Source organism: Pholcus phalangioides, unplaced genomic scaffold (assembly GCF_987345545.1).
Source record: "Pholcus phalangioides strain wild (caught in Gottingen) unplaced genomic scaffold, Ppha-v1.0 ptg000011l_1, whole genome shotgun sequence".
NCBI classification, from domain to species: domain Eukaryota; kingdom Metazoa; phylum Arthropoda; class Arachnida; order Araneae; family Pholcidae; genus Pholcus; species Pholcus phalangioides.
In genome coordinates, this window is record NW_028301604.1 from 54,564,414 (window position 1) to 54,590,883 (window position 26,470).

At 36.1% G+C, this 26,470-nt stretch overlaps 1 protein-coding gene across 2 annotated transcripts in view; it reads right to left on the reverse strand.

Annotated features, from left to right (window-relative positions):
- LOC149080575 (nuclear pore membrane glycoprotein 210-like) overlaps nucleotides 1-26,470 on the reverse strand; it is a 158,571-nt gene that overhangs the window by 76,777 nt on the left and 55,324 nt on the right. For both annotated transcript variants that reach the window (XM_089239711.1, XM_089239712.1), the window contains 3 exons: nucleotides 25,103-25,243; nucleotides 18,583-18,717; nucleotides 13,972-14,139 (listed from right to left, as the gene is read on the reverse strand). In XM_089239711.1, the coding sequence (XP_089095837.1) occupies nucleotides 13,972-14,139; nucleotides 18,583-18,717; nucleotides 25,103-25,243 (444 nt within the window). The remainder of the gene's footprint in view (nucleotides 1-13,971; nucleotides 14,140-18,582; nucleotides 18,718-25,102; nucleotides 25,244-26,470) is intronic.

A 26,470-nucleotide genomic window follows, 5' to 3' on the forward strand; every position in this document is an offset into this window, starting at 1 on the left:
CCACAGGAGATTCTTCCGTGATCAATGTGTTACTGCATGAAGATGCATGCAAAGTTTTCACTACTGGTACTGCGGACCACCACAATTTTTTTCTTTGTGGTCTAATTGTTTAATCAGTGGTCTCAGACCAGAGGACCACCAATGATTTCGAACACTGTCTTATATAGGGTGTTAACTATTGACTACCCTTAAATATGTGATTCCTTGTGAAAAGTATTTCCGTTTTTGGATTAGATGAATATTAAGTGACTTATAAAGTTTTGAAATTTTGTGACGTGTCATTTTTCCAATGGTCAGTTATGTACCCAAACTCTGAATGAAAGTACACTTCTTTGCCAGCAGCAGGTTGTCACTTCTTGAAAATTAACTGAAATAATCAATCCCATTAGAAGCCAAGTTCTGCCTTTTCAATTCACAATTGGCATTTTTTTCTTTCCATGTAGTATAATATTATATCTTTGTTATTACGTATAACTTACGTATTAGCTTCGTCCCAAATGTTGGCAAATTTATCACCAGATTTGTAAAGTGTTAGCCAAATGAGATCTGTTTAAAAATTATATTTTTTTAGCCAAATCCAGAGACGCTGGAAGTCAAAAATGATTGGTGTTGCTCAAAGTTCGTGAGACATTTCTCAGTTCGGGTCATAACAACATAGATTTCCTATTGACCATACGTTGTTTTTTGAACTAGAATGTCCCATTTTTGATCCCCAATCTGTATTTGATTTCAGTGATGACGGGCAATTCAATCTGCTTTTGTGGAAAAAGATTTTTGCCTTAGTAAAATATGATATATCTATGGGTGTCTGCCTCAATATGATCAAAAATTTAAAGTATTTTTTAAAGAAATTAAAATATCAACAGAAGGTGCATATAGCATTTATATGCATTTTCTTTCTATTTCGGTTTGTTTTAAATTGTTTTTAAAGGTTAGTGATTCAAATTTCTCTGGGAGAGATACCCCCCGGTCCTCCCCCCCCCACAAAGTTTGGTTCTGCTCACGTCCCTGAGCCTGCATACAGTATATGTAAGCCTATTAATGTTATACATATGCTGAAATACATGAGTGTATACATATATACAAGCAGGGCTTGACAAATCCAAAAAAAATTAGGTGTCAATATATTTTTTCCCACAAAATCCATTCAAAAATGTATATTCTGACAGGGCCGTCTTAAGAGCATCATGGGACCCCGGGCCAAGTGGTTTTTCTGAGGCCCTACCTTGGAAATTCTAGAAAATGTCAACCGGATCTCATTTTTGTGAGGCCCCCGGGCCGTGCCCGGGAAGGCCCATGCGTTAAGACGGCACTGTATTCTGACTTGTTCAGGACAACTTCCACGCTGGCAGACAAGTCAACATAATTCTGATAATTCTGTACTGTCTTCAACTTCAATTTAATTATCAGTTATCATACATAAAAATAGTAGGTGTCAAAGACAATTTCTTAGTCGCCATAGTGACCTAGCGCCTGGGATTTGTCAAGCCCTGTATATGAGTGATTTTTCCATCAGATTATTTTGAACAGAAATTTTTCAACAGAAAGAATTTTGGAATTTTTGAATCAAATCTTATAATTACTATTATGCAAGAAGACACTCTCTGAAATAAAAAAAGTGTGTTTTTTTTCTCTCTCAAAGATCTTAACGTCTTTTCCATCACTTAGAAATAAAATTCAAGTTGACTGAATTTAGTACTGATAAAATACAAAAATGAATAATAATAAAATAACAGAAATAATAAAAAAATTGATAATAAGGAATAACTGAATTGATAACATTTGAGAAATAACATTGACGGGCCACGACGAAAAGCTTTGAGAGCCAAATCTGGCCATGTGTTGAAGACCCCTGGCTGTACGTAATATGGACAGCTGTAAGCCAGGGGTCTTCAACGTGTGGCCAGATTTGGCTCTCAAAGCTTTTTGTCATGGCCAGCCGATGATTTTCAGAAAATGGTTGTCATTGGAAAACATTGAAAAATGATTAATTCTAAAATTGATGAAAGAAACAAGGAATTGATTAAAAAAATAACTTCTGATGAAAGAAATTATTCTAGAATAAATGAAATATAATTCCAGAGTTGGCAAAAATTCAGAACTACTGAAAGAAATAATTATGGAATTTGTGAAATCAATAAGAGAGATAATTTCATAATTTCTGATAGAAATCATTTCACAATCAACAAAAGTATAATTGCATAATTATTGAAAGATAAATATTTTCAAGATATTTTGAGAAGGAAGTTAACACTTAAAAATTACCAAAATTAGTAATTAAAGAATCGTTTAAAGTGTTTTCAGATTAAAATTAATCTTGTAATTAATTAATTTAATCAGCAATTAATCAAACTTTTCTAGAATAAGTGAAAAAAAATTATTTCAGAACTAATCAAAATTGATAATTAATAAAAATAATTTCAGAACAAATAAAAGTTTTGAATAATTTTTCTCCAGGTTCAACTCGGGGCCCTATTGGCCACTTCTGTTAAGATGTCACTAAATCACAAGATTTGGTGGTCCGTGGGATTCATGGGAAGTTGACCCGTTGTGTCTGAAAAATTGAAGACCCTTGCTGTAAGCTGTTACTTCTAGCTAAGTACGGAACCTCTATAACAACACTTTGCACAAGGGCCCATGTTTTGAGACAGCTTTGAATAGAACCAGGACAATTAGAGGACAACAACAGGGGAGTGTAGTGAAGCTCAATAAACTCGAGAACCCAGGGGTCCAGAGACCGACCTAATTTATAAAATTTTTGTTCACTATAAATTTACTGAGTGAAATAAATAGTGAGTGTCTTGCTTCCTTGATAAGTGGAGAGGGCCTGGCAATAAGACAAGGGAGCACAAACAGAAAATATTGTCCAAAGGGGTAACATGGGCAAAAAAAGAAACACTGCATATAGTGCTGTGATATTAAAATATTATTTAACCATGATGAAGAAAAAAGTTTGAGATTTCGTTGACTAAATTTTATTTAAAACTTAATTTTTAATTTTAAAAAGAAATTAACTTTTTTTATTATAACCCAAGTGTAATATTTATTAAGGAATCTCGTCTTTTAAGAGCGGAACAGTTACCTTCATTTTGAATCAATTTCTATTTAATTACATTGATATCACAGGACTACAGCTGTAGAAGAGGATATTATTCTCTTGTCAGAACCTGATTCTGTTTATATGGGTGTATGGGGCATGCGACCAGGGCCGCGACTGCGGAGGGGGGGACAGCTGAGTCTGGTACCCTGGGCACTGGTCCAAAAGGGGCGATGAATTCACCCTTTAACTGTTTCATCTACATCCAAGGGTAGTCGAAATTCTGGTTGTGACAAAGTGTCTAGTAGCAGCCCTGCATGCGAGTTCTGGATTGTGGTTCCAATGCAGATATTATACGAATCATCACCACACTTTCGAAACTGTGAACGATCTCTACACGGAAAGACATCTAGGCCAAAACAGTTTTCAGGAACAATAAGAAAATCCCTAGAAACGTGAAAAATCTTTGCTGACAATCTTTCTCTGCAGAGCTAGATCTTGAATTGTACAAACCATACAGCTGCAAAAGGCGTCAACTGAAAGTGTCCAATTTTTAAAGGCGCCAACTGAAGAGGAGGGGTGATTTTTTATCACCAAAATATTATTCGCTTATTTTTGAAAAATGGCCAGAATCTGCTGTTAGGCAATTCCCAGAGAACACTGCCAAAGTACTTTTGGTTTGCACTGAGGTTTTTTTTGTCAATTTTGGGCAGAGCAGCTGAAATAGAGATAAAACTTGTTGGAAAATGGCTGATGTCATAGGCACCAGAACCTAGGGGCTGAGGCCATTTGAGCCTTCCTCCAGTAAATTGTGTAAAGGGGCCGAGTTCCCCAATAATTTCTTAAAAAACAATGCATTGCTGCACCTTCTCTCTCCTGCGTAAGTACTAGAGTCTCGTATATACGGACAACCAGCAACTTTCAGCACCCCTTATGTTGTTTTCATGTTTGTGACAAAATCTGTGATATGTGGATGAACATACGAGTTTTGGGGTAATCTGTTCCATACTCTTCCAACTCAGCATCGGAAGTTATAAAATTTAGCAATATTCCTGGCAGTTGGAATTTTAATTTGCAATAGATGTCTTCTTGTTGATAGTCTGGCAATGATTTCACAAAAATGGAGTTGGCTGACCAGATGATGATTGGTATTGATTTGGCAATACGAGCAGATATGTTTCGGCGTCACCATTTGTTAAGAGTTCTTCCAGTTTAAGTGGTCATCAACTGAGTATATGGCAGAAAACTTATCCAAATTGAAGAATCTGTGGAATGAGCTTAACAAAAGTTTAGAAAGTAAACAAGAAACCAAGCTTCCACATATGCAAGATACTCGATGCTCTTCCTCAAAAAGTTATCGTGTCTTCAAATCAAGTTGGTTGCTTCTGTGTGAGTGAAAAAAAAAGAACTGTTGAGAGAGAGAGAGATGATTTAACGACACAACTATGTTCTCATGAGCAGGAACTAAGGACAGACATCAGTGAAAGTGAATTAGGTCACGAAGCACTAGTTGCAAGTTTCAAACAGAATACCCAGAATCATCAGAAAAGAGAAGAAAGCACATCTTCAACTAAGAAATATAGTATGTGTAATTACTGTCATCTGAAAGGACATTGGGTCAAGAACTGCTGTAAATGGATTGCTGATGGTAAACCACCGAAACCCAGTTCAAGTCGTTCAACAAGGTATCAGAGTAAGGGTGGTGGTACTGCTGCTGCTGTTAGTACTACTCTCTTGGCTGTAAATGGTAGAAAACAATTTAAAAATTTACAAGATGTCTGGTACGTTCCTGATATTAGCAAGAATCTGTTTTCAGTATTAGCAACACAAGACAGAAACCAGAACAGTGTATTTGAATCAACATCTAGAAAATGTTATCTGAAAATTAATGACGAAGCAGTCCTTAGTGGAGCACAAGATATCAGTGGTGGTCTTTTTAGAGCTGAAATTAAAGTGCTGATATCAGAAACCCCCAGTTGAAGTAAATATGGCAAGCAAGTACGATTCTCTTCTTCGGCTTTACCATGAAAGATGGGGACATCAAGATAAACAGCATGTGAAGTCATTAATGGAAAAAGAACTCAATATCAGGGTCAACATTGATAAACAGTTATGTGAAGCCTGTATCTATGGCAAGGCTCATAGTTTGAAGTTCGGCACTAGAGAGAAAGCCACAAAACCAGGAGAACTTATCTCTACAGATATATGTGACCATTTGATGTATCGTGTAGAAAATATTGATACTTTGCTGTTTTCAAGGAACAGTATACCAAGTTCCGCTCTATGTTTCCTTGTTAAAGCACAAATAAGAGGCTATGAGTGCACTAGAAGACTTTTTAGCTCATGCTAGAAGCTTGGGGCATAAGTTGAACAAATATTAAGTAACAATGGTGGAGAGTTCGACAACCTAGCAGTCCAAAGAATTCTCAAGAATGGAATTATTCACAGATTGACTGCACCATATACTCCTGAACAAAATGAAGTAGCGAACGAGAGAACAGAACTCTAGTTGAGATGGCAAGAACTATCAAGTACTCCAACAAAGAAATGAGCTTCCCAGCTTTCCTATGTGGGCTGAGTTTATCAATACTTCAGCTTATATTCTGAACAGGAATGGAAAATCTTTGGTTCATGATGTAAGTTCGTTTGAGCTATGGATGAAAAAGAAGCCTCGAATAAGGCATATGTGTATCATTGGGTCAGTTTGTTATGCTCATATCCCAACTCAAAGAAGGAAGAAGATGGATAAGAAAGCAACTAAGGATTATCTTATCAGATATGATGGAGATGAGAAAGGAATCGCATCTATATCAAAGAAAGGCAGACAGTAATTTGTTGTTGTGATGTGGTATTTCAAGAGAAGCTCTTACAGATTGAAAATACAGTTACATCCAAAATTGAAAGAAATGATCAAAATGAAGAACTTTCAAATGAGGGACAATATACCCATGATGAAGAATCAGAGAAAGATAGCTGTAGCTCAGAAGATGAAGAGGCTGAAACAAACGCCAGACAGCTCAGGAACAGAAATGAGTTGAAAAAGCCTGAAAGGTTTGAAGACTACATTATGTTGGCAGATGTCTTCATGGCTGATGCAAATGAACCAAAAACTTATCAAGATGCAGTCAATTGTACAGACAGTACATTTTGGAAGAAAGCCATGGACTCTGAAATGAATTCCTTAAGAGAAAATTGTACATGGATTCTACAGCCATTATCTAAAGGATCGAAAGCTATACCTTGTAAGTGGGTGTATCGTATCAAGAAGAATCCAGATGGTAGTATTGACAAGTATAAAGCAAGACTTGTAATCAAAGGATTCAGTCAACGTCATGGTATTGATTACAATCAAACCTTCAGTCCGGTAACCAAGTTAGGAACAATGCGCTCGATAATCAGTATTGCAGCAAGTGAGAAATTGCATTTGACTCAATTTTATGTCTCTACAGCATTTTTATATGGTGATCTAGAAGAAACCATCTATATGCAACAACCTGAAGGTTATAATGATGGGACAAGTAATGTGTGTAGATTCACAAGCACAGTCTTTATAGTCTTAAGCAAGCTCCTCGCTGCTGGAACAAATGTCTTGGAGATTTTTTGTTCAAACTAGGATTCAAAGCAAGTTAAGCTGATCCTTGTTTGTACATTGGAGATCATAACAGAAAATTACTTGTAGCATTATATGTTGATGATGGCCTAGTCACATATGATGATCAGCAAGAAGCTGAAGATTTCATTAAACAGTTGAAAATAAAATTTGAATTTGCCAGTAAACCAGCAACATACACTGCTCAAAACAATTAGGGGAGCACATGGTTTTAACAAAATTACGCAAAGATGTATACCGATAAGTAACATAAAATGAATCATCCATAATTTAAAGCTTAGCAGGAAATGGAAGAAGAAAACTTCATATGCAAATCAAAGTTCATGACGTCAAAAACCAGAAAAAGGAGATAAGGGCAGAAATCGGGATGTTGCAGAAACGTCTGTTTTACTGCCGTAACTGTGAAATTCGATTGCGCAGTATTTTTTTTTGAGACAAGGTGACTTGAGGATGTCTCAACAACGTGATTTACCGGAATCCATGGCATGGCGTGTTATAGGCAGACTGGAATCCGGGGAAACACAACGTAGTGTCGCAGATGCTGTTGGAGTCGCCAGAAGTGTTGTTGCAAGGCTGTGGAATCGATTCCAAAAAACAGGAAATGTTAGACATCGACCAGGGCAAGGGTGGCCACGCGCCACTACAGCAACTGATGACCGGTATATATGGTTAACAGCCCGTCGAAACAGAACAGAGAATGCTACGCAGCTGCAAAGATGGTTGCTCTTGGCAACAGGACGAAGGGTGTCCAGCCCAACAGTACGTAATCGGCTTCATGAGGGAGGGCTCTATGCACGTAGGCCAATGGTCTGCATTCCGTTGACCCCTCGCCACCATGCGGCCCGAAGAAGATGGGCTGCTGAACATCGAGATTGGGAGCAACATGATTGGAGCCAAGTGCTGTTTACAGACGAGTCCCGATTCAGTCTGGAGTGTGACACCCGACGTGTTCTGGTATGGAGGGACAGGGGCACTCGAAATAACCCCGCATTCGTTCGTGAAAGGTCACAATACAGACGAGCTGGTTGGATGGTATGGGGGTGGAATCAGCATAGGCGGACGTGCGGACCTGCATATCATTCGGAATGGCACTTTGACGGCCCGAAGGTATGCAGACGAGATACTGCGACCTCATGTCATCCCTTACGCTGGAGCCATTGGAGATTCCTTCGTTTTCCAGGATGATAATGCCCGACCGCATAGAGTTCGTCTGGTGGAGAACATGCTTGAAGCTGAAACAATACAGCGTATGGAATGGGCAGCGTGCTCTCCTGACCTGAATCCAATTGTTTTTTGGACGACACATTGCTGCGCGACCAAGGCCGCCTGTTACTGTCCGAGACTTGCAGATTGCACTTCTTGAGGAGTGGAACAGTATTCCCCAAAGTCTGATCGATAACCTCATCGCATCCATGGCAAACAGGTGTGCAGCAGTCTTAGCTGTTCGAGGAGACCACACGCCCTATTAAAACTCATGCATCATGTCTAAACAGTACTTTTTTTGTTGTTACCAAATTGTTGCTCTAAATCATCTTTTCATGTTTTTTTCCATATTTTCAAAGAATTAAAGCTTAATTCCAAATTAAATTTTTTTACGTCTTTTTTCTGTATTGCGCATTGATATGCGTGTTCTATCCATTGTATGCCAATACGTGGCTGTCTCGCATGGTTTTCTTCACTTTTTTGCTTGCTCCCCTAATTGTTTTGAGCAGTGTACTTCTTAGGATTAGAAATTGAAAAGTTTTCCAATGGAAACATCAGAGGAAAATGGTCTTGAATCACAAGCAGATGAATCATTTCCTTACAGAGAAGTAGTCGGAGCTATCATGTATCTTATGGTAGGCACCAGACCCCACCTAGCATACAGTGTAGGAGTTTTATCACGCAAGCTAGAGAATTCTTCAAAAGAAGATTGGGTGAAAGCCAAACGTGTTCTCAGATACATTGCAAGTTCCACAAGTAAAGGCATTATCTACAGATATAACTGCAATCCCAGAGTGTTGGAATGTTATAGTGATGCTGACTTTGGAAGATGTGAAAAGACTGGTCACGCAACTGCAGGAGTGGTGATCTTGTATGCTGGTGGAGCTATCTCATGGCTCAGTCAACAACAATCTATGATAGCAATATCGACCACTGAAGCAGAATTGTTGCAGCAAATGAATGCTGTAAAGCAGCAATTTGGTTGCAAAGGATGTACAAAGCAGTTGTACAACTTAAAGAAGTTCCAGTGATCCAAATTGATAATGCAGCCAGGGGCATAGGCGGAGATAGACTTGAAAGTCTGGGGGGGCACGATGATTGTTGGAGGGGGGGGGCATGATGATAATGATGTCAATTCATATATATGCAAATACATTATATCAGTCGACTTTACCTTCAACTCTGGGGAGGCATTGTCCCCCATATCTCTGCCCATCGCCAGGGCAGTCTTAAAAACATAATGGGCCTCCGGGCCATGTGATTTTACTGAGGCCCTACCTGGAAAATTCTTGAAAATTTCAATCAGTTCTCATTTTTATGAGCCCCTCTTCTGTTGAGACTTCCGGGCTGAGCCCGGATGGGCCCCATGCATTAAGATGGCAACTAAATGCATCTATAAGACTTGCACAAAATCCAGAATTCCATCGCCGCGCAAAGCATATCAGCATTAAACATTTTTTCATTCGTGAAAAAGTGAGGGAAGGAAAGATTGCAGTACAAAAGGTCCCTACAGAGTATCAGTTGGCCGATATGATGACAAAGCCATTGCACAAGCTGAGATTAGTGACACTGTTAGCTAAAATAGGACTTGTATTGTAACAGAATTGTTTGTTTTATTAACAAGGGAAAAGTGTTAGAATATTATGTTAATAGAGAAACAATTGATTTATTTATTTCTGTTTTTGGTATCTGGCAACACATCATTAGTCAAGTATTTAGTTTCAGAGTTTTGGCAACAGTACAAAAAACATGGCTGCTCAAGTCTGAACCATGGAGGAAAGAATACAAGGAGGTGACATCAGGCACGAAAATTGAAGCTCTTGTGGTTGGACAAGTAAGCCCAAACAAACCGCTCTTTTCCCTATACTTAACATGTGTTTTGCCAGATCGAATTCTTATAAAATATTAATAACTAAATAAATTTAAGCACCATGACTGTTTAATGCATCTTCAGGTAATCTACATGATCTGATAATGGGGAAAAATAAAATCTTATCCTTATATAAGGATTGTTATATTTTTAATTTAGTTTTGAAAGGGAAGATCATTTTTCACTCTCAATTCGTCATAAGTTTAAAGTTCAGTGCCTTCAATTTATTTTAAAAATTCAATGTATCACATTAATATATATGGGAATATGATTAATTAAAATAATATGAAGCTCCAATAAAATGAAATTTTCATAATTTTTCTTTTAACTGTTTATTTTGCCTTTTTGTTTCGTTCATCATTATGATAGATCTGAGACATTTCAAAAGTGTTTCAGGCCCGTGGACGCTCATCTTAAGCTTTACATGAGGAATTTTGATTTCTGAATCAATTCTGAGGTGCTCGAGCACCTTCTGACAGGGCCATAGCTAGGATTTTTGCCACCTGGGGTAAACATAATTCAGCTGCCCAGGGCAAACAGCATTTTGCCGTCCCCGTGCCTCAAAGTACTGGAAGTGCTCAAGAGTCCTCTGCCACTGTGTATTTATGGTTTTGCTGCCTGTAAGCTGTACAAATTTCGCCACCCTTCTTCCGTTCCACTCTCATATTTTTGAATACATATTGCTGAAATATATGCCACCCATCCGAACCTTGCTATGTAGATGTAGTATTGAGAAAAAAATACTAAAAATAAAAACTTTTTTTAGGAGCCGCGATAAGTCATCTCTCTGGCCTATAGTATTTAGGTAAATAATCACTTGGGCTGTTTTTTTTCCCTCTTCATTTTGTACCTATTACTTTGCTTTTAAAGTGGTATGTGTACGAAAATTTGACAAAAAACACAGTTTCGAATTGAATTTGAAGTCTAAAATTGTCGGTGTTCGAGTTTTTGTTCTACCTGGACTGGAAATATTTCCACAATATTTTAATATAAACAGCTGAAGGAAAAAATTATATATGCTAATGTTTTTCATATATAATGTTTTTTGCAAAAAAAAAGTCTGAGTTTTTCAAACACCACTTGTTCAAGTGTCTTTAAACATTGTCTCTCTCTCAGCACTGAGGTGTTACATGCTTTGATATAATTTTTTTTTAATTGAAATGCTGAGAAGAAATTTTGTGGCCCAAGATATGGGTAAATTTTGGTTATTTTTGCAAAAGGTTCCATGTTGTTGAAATTAATATTCGAAAACAAATAACAATTAAAATTGTCAAAGCTCTCGTTCAGTTGTATAAATATATACACAGAATTTGAGAAAAAAATGAGTTCCTGAAGTGAAAAGCAAATTTTTAAATGTTTTTTAAAAACGGGGATGTTTCTCATAGGAAGGCATGGGAAGCCAGGGTTTGTTTGGGCTTACTTGGTCCCTTTAACAGAGCGATCACTGGCTTCATCTGGCAACTCTGATTCCCCATACTTTCTCAACGGACGCGCTGTTCACTCTACCTCCTGTTATTCTTTCCTCCATGAGTCTGAACAGCAACAGATGTTGTCTCTCACTTTAAGTACTTAAATCTCTATTAAATATGTCTTTGTTTAACTGAATATTCTGGTTATAATTACTTACACTCACACACATCATTAGTAAGAAGGATATATCAACAGATCCAAAATAATAAGAAAAGTTGATCAAAAACATTTTTTCTTATTTAATCTTTTTGTTAGTCACCCTAAATGCACTTGTGGCTAAATTTTCATTGGAAATTGAAATGCAGGGCCATTCGCCTGCATTTTTCAAGAAATTCGAGAAAATGTCTAAACTCTAAAAAGGACACAGACTTTTGAAAACATAGTGCATCTATATGTTATCTATAAATACAGAGTGTCCAGGCCAAAGGTTTCCAAAAGTAACAGTTTATAGTGAGAGAACTATACACGATTACTCCTAAATTTAAGTTGCATTGAAGGGGGCAACTCCTCAAGCTAATATGATAAAGTTCATGAGCACAATTAGTGGCTCTGCAGATGTCTAAATGGTATTCAATCATTTGAGAAGTTCTTTATAGCATTTGAGATGTTAGTAAATCAACTGCTGCAGACACTTTTTCAAATCATGGGGGAGACTTCACATTTCACTCAGCTTGTACACAGCATTTAATACATGTCACTGATTTAAATTCAGCTAGCTTAAGCATGCACTGAACCTTAAATAATGGCATCCACATTCTGATGCTACGAATTCTGATGATTTTAATATTTAATCTGAATATAAGCAGGAAAATATGATAGTGTAAAAAAAAAGGTTTGATTTATAAGTTCTCTGTACACTAGGAATCAATTCACTGATGCATGTGCTCAAAACTCATTATGCAAATGCATTGTCACTGGTATTTGGATTCATTTTACACTCATGTCCATAAATTAAGGATAATTCAGAATCACACGGAAATCGAAATATAAAGTAAAAATTTCACCTTTAGAATTATCACACATATCTGCAAGAATGATATGCAAATTTCAGGAAGCCACCAGATGATGCCGATAGTACGTCACAATGACGAGAGTGTAAGAGGGGGGTATATAAGGAATGGTGGCGAAGAAGTGAAATTGTTCACAAGAGTTCTGTAAGGCGCTCAGTGCCATAAGCGAATAGTTATGACACAGAGGACGCATGTGGATGATTTTTTACGTGGTAGAATTATCGGCCGCCTGGAATGTGGGCGTACTCAGATGGAAGTATCCGAGGAACTTGGAATTGCTCAAAGTGTCATCTCTAGGCTTTGGCAACGATTCCAAGATAACGGAAATGTCAGTAGATGTTACAGTACAGATCACCCCCGAGTTACAACGCCGAATGAAGACCGGTATTTGGCAGTAACTGCCAAAAGAAGCAGACGGAGCCCAGCATCTGACCTGTCTCGTCAGCTATCTGCAGCCACGGGTACCACAGTTTCGAGACAAACCCTGTACAGACATTTGGGAGATATTGGTCTATATGCTCGCATGCCTGTCAGATGTGTTCCGCTCACAGCAACTCACTGTCGGCAGCGATTAGCCTGGAGTAGAGAACATGCAATGTGGACATCGTCACAGTGGGCTTGTGTGATGTTTTCGAACAGGTACAGGTTTAGCTTGCAGTCTGATTCACGTCAGACTTTCATATGGAGAACGCCAGGTACCCATTACCACCAAGACAACATCATTGAACGACACTGTTGCGGTGGTGCAGCATTGCTCGTTTGGGGTGGAATTATACTGGGTTCCAGAACAGATCTGCATGTTCAAACCGGAACCATGAAAGCCCAAATTTATCAGGACATCATTCTAGAACAACATGTACGTTTGTTTAGGGGTGCCATGGGCGCAGAATTTTTGTTTATGGATGACAACGCCCGTCCTCACCGAGCAAACATCGTAAATGAATGCCTTGAATCTGAGGATATAACCCGTATGGAATGGCCAGCATTCTCACCTGACTTGAATCCGATAGAGCATGTGTGGGACATGCTTGGCCGACGAGTTGCAGCCCGTCAATCACCTTCTACATGTGTACCGGAACTTCGGAGAGCATTGCTTGGTGAGTGGAGTGATCTTCCCCAAGATCAGATCGATAATTTGATACTCAGCATGCCTAGGTGTTGTACGGACTGTATTTCATCGCATGGGAGACATACAATGTATTAACCATCATACCAACCATGTAATAGTAAGTTTTTGTAAAGGAGATATTTTTTACAATTGCCCCAGGGAGCAAAAATCATAGTTTTTATGAATGGTATCATACATACACCATCGTTTTTGTTCTTTATCTTTTGTTTAATAAATAGGCTTTATGAATAAGTAACGTTTGTTTTGTTTCTGAACCTTTATTTGCCGGGGCTGGCATTATCCTTAATTTATGGACATGAGTGTAATATGCTGCATAAAATCAAGCAATAAGGTCCATTTACGTGAATTATCTCAAGAGGATAAAGAATTATGATGAATATTTTTCAACACATGGTAATTATAGTTAATATCTTTGATTATATTTCAAAAGCTGAGAATTTATTTTCTAAGAAAAATTTCAATGAAAAATTCAATGTGATGAATAAATTATTTCCCAACTTTATATAAAATAAAGAAAAAAAAATTTCACCCAACTTTTAGTATTTTACAAATAACCAAAAAACATATTTATCATTTTGATTATGAAGACAATCCATCTCTAACATTTATAAAGTAATTAAATAAATTAATGTTTTATCATACCTTAGACAAGGAATGAAACTTCGAATGATTTTTATCAATTACAGAAATAGTAAAGTCTCCATCTTTGTATATGTAAACTGTTGCTTGACTAGAATTTTCTTTATCATAAAGAACTTCAACACCACTTTGATATGAAATCCACTTATAAACTCCGGTACCTCCTGTTGCCTGAAGAAACACAGTTAATTAGAAGCTTGTAAGCCATTCAAAATGTACTGATTTAGTTGTAAATGATTGATATTTTACTTCAAAGAGAGTAAATGAATTTTTAAAAGCGATAAAATGATTGAAATTGATAAGAAATAATTGGACATTTACAGGGCCATCTTATGAGCATCATGGGTCCCCCAGGCCAAGTGATTTTTCTGGGGCTCTACCTGGCCAATTTTCAAAAATTCAACTACTTCTTGTTTTTCTGAGGCCCCGGGCTGTGCCTGTGGGTGGGCCTATGCGTTAAGATGACACTGGACATATACAAATATATATCAATAATTTTCTAAACTGCTGCAAATTGATGCAACTTTCAAAATGGATTGTCACTTTGTGTGTGTGTTCTAATACAAATTTTTGATTTCCAATGAATCTTTATGAAATTCCGCATGTGTGCACTAAATGTTTTTTATTTATATTTTAAATCATTTAAAATACAAATAAAAAAAACCATATTTATCATTTTTTAAAATATTTAAATATTATAAATAAATAAATACAGTCGGCCCCCCGTATTCGCGGGGGGTTACGTTCCAGGGGTGACTGCGAATACGGGAAATCCACGAATAACCGAAACCATAGTTTTTTCTTGTATATCTCGTTTATTTAACAGCATGAGAAGAGCAGGGTAACGCAGAGGTATAAGGGAATGTAAAAAAGGGTGCAGAAATTGTTGGCGATGTTTTCTGAAAGAACATTGTGATTTCTATAGGCCGTTTCTTCTTCATATCATCAAGTATGTTGGGATATGATGACAAGGCTTCCTCTACCAATTTTTCTACATCTGAATAGCGTACCATAGAGGGATCTATGCCATGAAAACAATCTATTACTGATTTGAGTGTGCGAAGCCCTTCCGCTATGTTACTCATGGTGAACTTGTCTTCTACTTTTTCAACTTGATCTTCATCTGGTACCGCTTCAGTTTCAGGAGCAGTGAACTGCATTAATTGCTCTTTGATCAATACCTCTAAACTGCTATTAATTAGCTGTTCGACTTCTATATCTATATCAATGAACCATTCTCCACCCACTTGTTTCGCTAATGTGACAATGTCTCTTCAGTTGTCTCTGTAGAATTGGTTGTGTCCTTTAGCGCACATTGTGACCAAAGGGGTTAATCCAACCTGAGGTGACCGTTTCTCTCTTGGGAGTTGCCACGGCTCTAGTGATGACAGTAATGCCATTGGCGAGCCATTCTAAACATGCACAACTCAAGTTTTGCAAACAAAACACATCAATGATGATTTCTGAGAGTGGCAAAAAAAATTTCCATGATGGAAAAAAACCCTGCGAATACGGAAACCGCGAATATGGAAACCGCGAATAAAGGGGCCGACTGTATATATATATATATACACACACACACACAGTCAACCCTTGGTTTACAAAACTTAATTTTGTTCCTTGCATCCGTTCATAAATGGAATTGTTCACAAACTGAAATAAGTTTTCCCATACAGGAATGCAAAATGAATCAATACATTCCTGAGAACCCAGAAGATTTCTAGTGTGAAATTTTTACAAAAAGTCCCATGCATAACTAATAGCAATCATTAAACCAACACTGAAATGATTACCATAGTTCTCAAAAGAGATGAAATGCAAACAATGAAAATGATGCCAGGGCAAAGTCAGGTTTCATGAATATGTATTAACTATAGTCTCACTACCAAAGCCCTCAAAATATCCTCAAAAACACTATCTGACCACAATATTCTTCAAGCCAAATTGATGGTAAATTTGATGGTTTAAATAAGAATTATGCAATATATATATACGGGGTGATTATAAAAAACTATCCCGACATATGGGCCCCTAACTATCATACCATTCACAGAAACTGAATGAAATTTTGGCATAAGGTATTTTGAGGTATGCGCTCAAGAATGATATGGAAAACAACAGTGTCACTCTAACAGTTACGGTTACAGTGAGAAAATTTCGAAAATATCAAATGGCAACACCAAGTTTTTTGTATTGGAATGCGATCTCCATACTGAAAAACACTAAATAGCGTTGGAATGGCACCTGTAGCACGAAAATCCCCGGAGCTAGGCAAGGAAAAAGTAAAAAGGACTTTGCTGTGCACCAGAGCATTAATGTTTGTTTCATTCGTCACACTGTTTCTTCGGCTGAGATCCCAGCCTGATTAGTCCTCCACAAGGTCATGTGGAAAATTTGTGAAACACAATAAAATGCTTTATTTTATGCTGCTTCTCTGTCCTTATTGGTTGTCCTCAATTTTAGCCTATCTACCGCCGGTGATTTTCATGCTACAGTTGCCGTTCGAACGCTATTTAGGGTTTTTCACAATGGAGATCACATTCCAATACAAAAAACTTGGTGTTGCCATTTGATATTTTCGAAATTTTCTCACTGTAACCGTAACTGTTAGAGTGACACTGTTGTTTTCCATATCATTCTTGAGCGCATACCTCAAAATACCTTATGCCAAAATTTCATTCAGTTTCTGTGAATGGTATGATAGTTAGGGGCCCATATGTCTGGATAGTTTTTTTATAATCACCCTGTATATATAGGGTGATAAAATCATTTTTATAGAAGTTACTACGTTAGTTTATGTCAGATATTATTGCAAATTATCTTTGAAAAAGTTATTTTTTACAGAGCTTCATATAGTTTGAAATGACTTGCTGAGCCCCTGGCTGAATAAAAGGAGCCATATTTGGTGGCAAAACGTTAATCTGATGAAATATTATTCTTCAACCAATTCTTTTGAGGGGAAAAAACTGTGATCTCAGACTTCTGAAATACACCAGGATTTAGGCCGCTTTGTGTTTTTGTAAACCACAACTACTTCATAAACTGAATTGTTTTTCATTGCTTGTATAAACTGCATTGTTCACAAACTGAGACGATCATAAACCGAGAGTTGACTATATAAAATGTTATTTAATTAATTTTTTATACACCGTATATACTCGTATATAAGCTGAGTTTTTTTGTGGTAAAATTCGTTCCTCAAGTGGGGGGGGGGGGGTCAGCTTATACTCGGGTCAGTTTTTGACGAGAAAATATCGACCCCCGCAATCAGTAGTCATTTTTGTAGCAGTGTTCGAGAAACTGGCATTATTGGTATGGGATATCTTCAAACCCCATAGAACCGATGTCAAAACCAAGGCAAAGAAATCGAAAACATCATTTGATACCAGGTGGACTAACGTCGATTGTACAGCCCTTAGATGTGAGCATCAACAAGCCTCTAAAAGACTATTTGAGGAATTTGTGGATCGAATAGGTGAGTTCTGACGATAAAGAAACTACAAAAAGGGGTGCCTTGAAGAAACCTGACATTGGCCTAGTGTAGCAATGGGTACATGAGGTATGGAATTCTGTTTCCGCCGAATTATCATCCGATCCATCAAAAAGTGTTGCATCAGCAATGCGATAGATGGAACTGAAGATGACATCCTCTTTGAAAGTGACAATGGTAATGACAGCCCAGATGAGGATAAAAATGAAGATGCCGCACCCCTTGTGATGATCTGATGGATTACACAATGAGTTTGGAGACTCAGCAGAAACAGATTAAAAAGTTTGAATCATTTTCTATTGTAAATTTCCGTAAGCTGTTTATTTTGCATGAAAATATAAGAATTTTTTTTTTGCTGAAATGCACAGATTTTTTGGGGTCGGCTTATACACGGGTTTTCAATTTATTGCTGTTTTGGTGGTTCTGAAGTGGGGGTGTCGGCTATATACAAGTCGGCTTATACACGAGTATATACAGTAATTATTAAATATTATAATATTTTTTAGAACTTTTAAAATTTCAAAACATAGGTAGGTAGGGCCTCCAAAAAATGGCTCGGGGATCCATGATGTTCTTAAGTCAGCCACCTCGTTGGGCAATTTGCCTGTTGTGGCGTTGTATTTGTATTTGTATTCTTTGTATAGTAATTTTACACCTTTAGTATTTCACAGAAATATTTTTAATATTTACATGTAAATTTTATTTTAAATAAATTTCAAGAGAAGTTTCTGCATTAGATGTTTTAGCACACTAGGTCTGAATATATAAGTAGTAATTTTCCTATTTTTTTTATTTATATAGCTTCTCATAAAATATTTTAAATTTTAAGAAACCTTATTTGAAGACTTTTTACACCTGGAAATATGCTTCTAAAGTGAGTAAAGTTGCAAAGATAGTGTTGTGGACAAACAATTTGAGTGTACCTGCATATTGCAATTACAAAGAACTATTTGAACTACAAAGATATAAATGAATATTCCAAATAACACAATAAATAATTTATAAGTATGCAATCTTTTGCACAAAGCCTCCTGTCTTAAGTATATATATAAGAGCAGCTTATTATTGTTATACAGAAAATTATTTATAAGTACCATAAAGAAATAAAGGATAAATATACTTACTTTGAAAGGTATAGCATATAATGCTGATGTATTTGGATAAAAAGGCAAAAATAAAACAGGTGGGTGCACTCGGACACTTTGGTAAATAGTAAACTTTTGGGAAGCTCTCATTTCAAATTTTTCTGCAATTTTACCCTGAAAAAATTAGCATTTGGGAATCATATAAATCAAATGAGAAACTTTGAAGTTAAATTGTTGTGTTAATTTGAAACACAGTCACAGATGTTTGAATAATAACATACAAAGTAACAGTATGTTTAATGAAACAAACATAAATCTTGAATACAATTTGAAAAAAAAAAGAAAAATAGATTTCATCTTCAGAATTGCATTACTACTTAGGTAGAAATAGTAGGACAAAAACTAGAAAGTAGGACAAAAGTAGAACATTTTACCGATAAGTAGGAGAATTGATAATAAGGTCAGAGCATTTATATTACATACAAAATAACCAAGAAAAAAATTTTATAAAAAAAATGTTTTCTTGCTCTGAGGCTATGTAGGAAAAGTTTATGTTATTCTTAAAAAACAGCATCATTTTATATGTTTGAAAACGTACACTAAAAATTACAGATGTTGAGCAGTTAATTTTGTAATTAACAATGTTGTAAAAAATTGTTAGAAAAAAAATATGGTAGGCTATATATATATAGGAAGGCATTTTGTCTTGTATAACACATCAGAGTCAAGTATAAAACCTTTTTGAAAAGTTGGAATGAAAGTAAGATGATGTTGGTTTTGCACTCCACAATTCAAACAAGGGTTTTTGACAACTTATTAAACTGCAAAGATGAATTCAGGAAAAAAAATTCAACTGCCTCTGTGGGGAATCGAACTGTCTCTCCCTCGCAAGCTAGACCAATGCGCTGGACCACTGCTACATGCTCTAAGAAAAGAAAAATTATCGCTGTGCTTCAGTGTGTAATCCTTACGAAGAGACAGTGTTCGATCCCTGCAGAGGCAGTTTAATTTTTTTCTCTGAATTAAATCTTTACATAAAGCAGGGCCAAAACTAGAGGGGGTTGGTGACAGTTTTAAGTGCAGACAAAGGACACTGTTATAGAATTATCAAGTTTTAAATTTGTGGGGGCGGCAAAAATCCTAGTTACGGCCCTGCATAAAGGGCCATTCAAGTATTATGTCAGCATTAATCGGGGGGTTCAAATTTGCTTACTTTTGATAACAAGGGAGGGAGGGGAGTTTGAATGATGCTTATGTCATCAACCACTCTTTATAAAAATATGAAATATTCCTAATGACATCTTTACTGGTAATGCCAAAAACGAAATAAATCTTTCCCTAGTTTGTAGGCATTTGAACTACCATTCTCCCTATGGATAAGTCCCCTATATACCTTCTCTAGTAGACCTCTACAGGTTGCTCAATCCATATCCAGTCTCACTTATACGGGAGGTAGGGTGGGCTGAACTGTTTTTTGTCCACTCTGCATGTCACATGTGTTGTCTTTGAGTGATTTGCTGAACTCCCGCACATAAGCAGATACATGCCCATCAAAAGGGGTGTGTAGTTCACAGATGGTGTGCATGGTGATCGAGAAAATTGTCGGTTTTTGTCCTGCCACCTATGCTTTCATGAATGGCGAATCACCACCTCCTCAACCTCTGCACCCATAGGCAGAGATAGACATGAAAGACTGTGGGGGATATGATGACGATGATGCGAATTCATATACAGGGTGGGCAAAAAGTATGCGTAGAAACTTTAAAAATTCATAAAAACTGGAAAAATAACGAAAATACAAAATGGTTTGTAGGGTTAAAATCGCTAGGTCACAGGATTTTTTTAAGAAAGGAAAAAAACAGCCAATAGGTCACACTGATGTACACAAGTCAAAGAAAAGATATGCAAATAACGAACAGAATGACTCCAAATCATTTATTACAGTAGTATGTGTTCCACATGACCACAGGGGATAACACATTGCAGGCAAGTCACAAATCCAGCAGGTCCAGATGTATACATGACACCTCTCTGTGGATCGCATCTTTCAGTTCTGACAGATTGGATGGACCGAATCGATACACCCAGGATTTCAAATATCCCTATAACCAGAAGTCTGCCGGTGTCAAATCTAGGGACCGAGGAGGCCATGGGAACCTGCAACGCCTGCTAATGATTTTGTCTTCCCCGAACGTCTGTATCAGGAATGTGTTGACCAGAGTAGCAGTGTGACTAGTTGCATCATCTTGTATAAAAGTGATGGTAGAAAGTGCATCTCTTTCATGCAAACATGGCACGACCTTCTCATGCAGAAGTGCTAAATAATGCTGCGCATTCACCATAGCTGTTTTCCATCCATTTACTGGGCACTGCATTTTAAAGAAGAAGAGTCCTATGATGAACGAACCTGGGAACCCACACCACACTGTCACTTTTAGGGAATTTAATTGTTTCTGTGTGTACTCACGTGGATTAGACATTGCCCAGATGTGACAGTTATAGGTATTAATGTTGCCATGAAGCGAAAAATGAGCTTCATCTGTCCACAAGATTTTAAAGACCATCATCCATTCCCAGCATCCTTGTTCACATACACGGTTTACAACGGTGAACTGGTTGTGGATCAGGAGCGCTAGTTCTTATAACCATCGCATTTGTATATTTCCACTTAAGTCGCTTTGTAACATTACCATTTAGGCCCAGGCGGAAATAGTCCTTTTCTAGTCATTTTTATATTTTTATTACCTTTACATTGATTCTGGGATCGATCGGTGGCGCATGATCTCACCGATTGGTGATCTTTCATCAACTGATTGTTTATCTTTCATAAAAAGAATAGTTTGTTTAAAAAAAATTTAGGCAATACAGAATATTTGCTTTCATTTCAATCTTAGGTGCAGATGTAGTGTAATCCTTTTTCCGAATTCAGCTTTATATTTATGTTATCAGTATGACTTAAATTTTATTTAATCTATTTATTTTATTTTATTTATTTTAAAGTTCTGATATTTAGGTTCATGCAAAAAACATTATTTTGATTTTACTTTGGTTACTTTTTGAGAAAAAAAATTTTCCTGCAACCCCACCAAATGGCCACTTTACCCTCCGGGGTAGGGAAAGTAATGGCCACTGGGAGGCCATTCTGCCCAATATAAAACAAATAACTGTTTGACTTTATTTGAAAGAATATGATATGTGCATGATATATATGCACATGAGAGCAATATTATCATTCAATATGAAAGTTGTGAAACTTCTTAGTTCATTTTGAACTTATTTTCTAACTCAAATTGTTGGAATTATTAGCATTTAAAAATATTTTGCCACATTTTGCTAGCTATTGTCTTTTAATCAACTTATTTGCTTGAATTTTTTTATTTTAATTTAAATTTACTCGAATACAAAATGTCTCCCATTTTTATATCGCCCAGGATTAGTGATGACTTGGGGCCATCTTGGAGTTGGCGAGACAGGGCGCAGATTGGAAAGTTAATTGTTGTTTTCTTGGCATCAGTGTACGAGATATTGGAACTGACCAAAATTGTCAGGGCTATAAAGATCAAATACATCTGAACTGAAGAGCAGTTATAGATTCTTCAGTTATTATTTTCCAGCACAGTTTTAAATCTTGTAATTTTTTTTCTTTTGTATTGTCTAGGATGCAAAAAGGAGTTGGAGAGACAGTGCAACAGCTTAATACACGACTTTGAGGAGAAGCATAAAGAAGCTGATGTGAAACGAGTATCAAATCTAAACTTCATTTCTGAGAGTCAGATGGACTTTGATGTCACCAAACGGAAGAAGCCCTGCAAAGCTGATAATAAACTTCTTGCAGCTTTAGAGAAGAAGGTTGAGGCAGAGGATGGTAAGGGTTCTTATAAACAGAGGTTAAAACTTCCTGTGGGATCAGGAAAAATATATTCCCCACAGAACTAGACTTAGAGAAAAACAAAATGCTGCCACTAAATGCACAGATAATATTGAGGAACCTCTTTTGGAGGAAGATTTAAATGTTCCTTTAAAAGATATTCCTGAAAGTGAGGAAATAAATTACTGAATTAAAGAGCTGTTTACATACATGTGATAAAGAAATGCTAAAAACTAGAATCATTATTTTATTTGGGTATGTGACGTATCGCGAAATTTAAATTTATTAAAGCTGAGAAAATAAATTATATAATGAAAACTAGGTTTATACTTGCCAGTGAAATAAAATTTAAGTCATACTGATAACATAAATATAAAGTTGAATTCAGAAAAAGGATGACACTACATCTGCACCTAAGATTGAAATGAAAGCAAATATTCTGTATTGAATAAATTTTTTTTAAACAAACTATTCTTTTTATGAAAGATTTTTAAATAAGCAAATTACAGTTTCAAACAATTCAGTAAATTTCATGCAGCTTTGCCTAACAGGTGAACATGGCGGCCAGGTGTCATGTCATCTTGTTATTGTCAAAGTGGTTCTTCAGCAGTTGCTTCGCTGGTGTTGCAATGTGCATCTTGATAAAAGTTGTGCTATCCACCACTGCTGGACAAATCTAAAAAAAAATTTAGGCGAAGCAAATTTGTTGAGAGAGAAGAATGTTTTGCTCCCAAGAAAAACCGTTCTCAGTAATGTCTTCCGCCGCCCCCCCCAGAACTTTATGACCCACTCTCATGTTGGAAGAAACATTATATGAGATCAAAAAAATTGTCTCATATGTACACTTCATTTTAGCAATGATGCATATAAAATTTTAAGTGCCAAAACCAATTTTCTAGTCACCCCGGCATTTGGGATTTGTCCAACCCTGCTATTCATACACTGATGTTGTTGAAGTACTGAAATGACGTGGTTGCGCAAAATAGATTATACTGCTGGCCAAGTACAGCATCATACTTGCACAATTTAAAGTTTTTTTTTTCTTTCATCATAGAAAATTCCATTCCTTCATGCAATGGACCCATGAAAATTTTTAAGCCATTCTGACCAGAAGTTCTTATTCATGTTTTGGAATAGAAACTTTAATTATAATCACCCTGCATATAGCTGATTTTTTTTCATAAATCACTTCTACTGTACATCCTAACCAAACGGTGCCCCAGTACATATTTCAAGGAATTTCTAAGTGAAAATATTTTTGGGCAGGGATTACCGGCCACTTCACGAACTGGCCAATTTTGGGCTTTTATTACTGTACAGTAGAACCTTGATTAACTGGGGGTGATGTTGAAAATATGTAAAAATAATAATTCGATATTAAGCCTGGTGGCGTTATACAGTACGACATGTGTTGCTTCTTATGTAAAGAAAATGAAAATGTCTGTGAGGTAATGTAACTACTAGTACACTGGTTTCCTTTTGGATTATAAGACCACCTGCCCTTAGCATACTAGTGAAGTCACTACTGTTGCTGCTTCTTTGTGAAGAGGGGAAAAAAGCCTGTGAGATAATACACCACCACCACATATGTGTGATGCAATCCTCATTCATGAATTTGCTCAAGATAGAGCATCAGAATGCAGCCCAAAGTTAGAAAATGCAGTAAGAATGAGAAATTTTGAGCAATTGAGATACTTAATACAAAAGGAAATTTATATTCAGACCACTTTTATAACATTTTTTTTTTGTAAAAAAAACCACATATCATCTTACATCATTTAAAGATATACCATCAGCATGTACCCCAAGAATAGAAAATGTAAGAATAAAACATTTTGACTAATAATGAACCAATGTGATATTTTTAAGGGTCAAAAATTTTATTTAGGCCACTTTTATGTAATTTTTTAAAAAAACCACTTGGTTAAAATCAAAGTGGCTTAAACCAAACAACCCTAATTATGATGCTCCACCACCAAAGATTCATCCAGAAGCTGTGGTTGCTTTTACAACTGCTATTCAATATGTAAAGCAACGTGATAATGCAATCCCTCCAGACCTCATGTTTCTGAGACCATGGCAAAGTGAAAGTATACTTACCTAGTGGACTGCATTGTCTGCTAGGTATACGTTGCTTTGCCAAATGAAGATGGAAGATATTTTTTTCAAGGCAACTATTCATCATTATGATGTATGACAATGTTCATTGTCCATAGGTGAAATATAACATGTTACAATACAGAATTTATGAGCCTTTGTTTTTTTTCTTTAGTTGATCCTTCAACTTTCTAGTGCACATAATTTTTTTATGAGTCGTTTGGATTAAGAAGGTTTTCGGATTAGCTGGGTTTGGATTTGCAGGGTTCTAGTGTATTATGTTATGATTTGGTATAGAAAGAGAGCTTGATTGCAAATATTGATGTATAATCTAAGTTTTTTGTATCATTTTAATGTTGCCAGATATTTGTGTAAATTTTTTCAACATTATGACTCATGGAAGTATTTTATTCCTTTTGGATCAAAAGGCATTTGTTTGTGTTTTATATTGGCTATTGCATTGTTTTTTAACAAAAATATGCTCCATTGAATTTTAGTCTGGAGATTTTAGGAATTAGGGAAGTACTTGAAAGTTTTGGCAATGATCTTCCAACAATTTTCAGACCACAATATTTTTAACAGGTAAGATCTTACCTGTATCTCAACTCCTGAAGCCTGTGCTTTGATTGTACCAGAACCAGGAATAAGAGCTCTCACATTATGATGAACCCCATTTGAAGAAGAAGAATTGATATAAAAAAGCTTAGTAGGAAAGAATACACTTGCTTTTAGGCTCTGAAAAACAACAACAAAATCTTTAAAATATAAGATGTACCATATTATTACCATGTAAAAGGAACACTTTTTTTTGCCAAGAACTGGGTCCCAAAAATAAGGGTGGGGTTTCTTATACATGGATGGAGTATAGATATAACAAATTACTCAATTCCTCAAACTCTGATGATGATAATGAACTAGTTGAAGTAGCTGATTGCAATGTATCAGATGAGAGTGTTGAGGAACTTAATGGTTTCTATGGTGAATAAAAAAAATATATATATATTTTTGTATCTTAAAATAAAAAATACATTTAATAAAAATTTTCTTTCTAAATTTTAAGTCCAAAAATCAAGAAGTTTTTCATACATGTTAAAATACGATAATTAAAAAATTAAGATGTTGGAACAACAGAAGATTATATAAATATGTTTCAACCACCAATAAGATAATTGAAACACTGGGTTCAGTAATAGTTTGAGATACCATTACTGTTCACAATAATCAATGTAACAATGAAAACTTGACATAATTATACTGAGCTTTCCACTTAGTTCAGTACTTCCTGGACTGAATGGGATGAAATCACATTAATGGGAATTAACATTTCTTAGTATTAGTAAATTTAATAATAATATCATTAATAGTACATTACTGTTTTTCTAAAACTTTCTAGGAGGAAGGATGCATGCTTTTATAAGGAGCTGCCCCTGACTAACCATCCTTTAATTTGAAACATTTCTTTTTTGATAAAATTTACTTGAACTCTTTTTGTTAATTCTGCCACACCATGGTGATTTTATGCATTCTGATGGGTTAATTAGCCTGCAAATTAGAACCAATTCTGAAACTTTGGAGAACAAAATCAAACTTAAACAGAAACATAAGGGTTGGTGAAATAACCACATGATTGCCAGAGGATTATTTAACATTCATAATGAAATAATTAAAAAAAAATTTCCATCTCGCAAGATTTAAAGTTTTTGCCATCACAAACTGTAGAATGTTTGTTCAATAATTTAATTTTCTACCGTTTATTTCTAACATATTTGTAGGGAAAGTCCAATTTTGGACAGCCTGTACACTTTTTGAAAGAAAAAATTGAAATAGATTTAGAATGCAGAAAGCCTTGGGTAAGTTTAATAAACAAGACAATATATGTGTATAAATATGGTACATATTTCAGTCTCTAACTCTTAAAGTCTATAAACTCTTAAAAGATAGCACCATGTCATTTTCATTGCA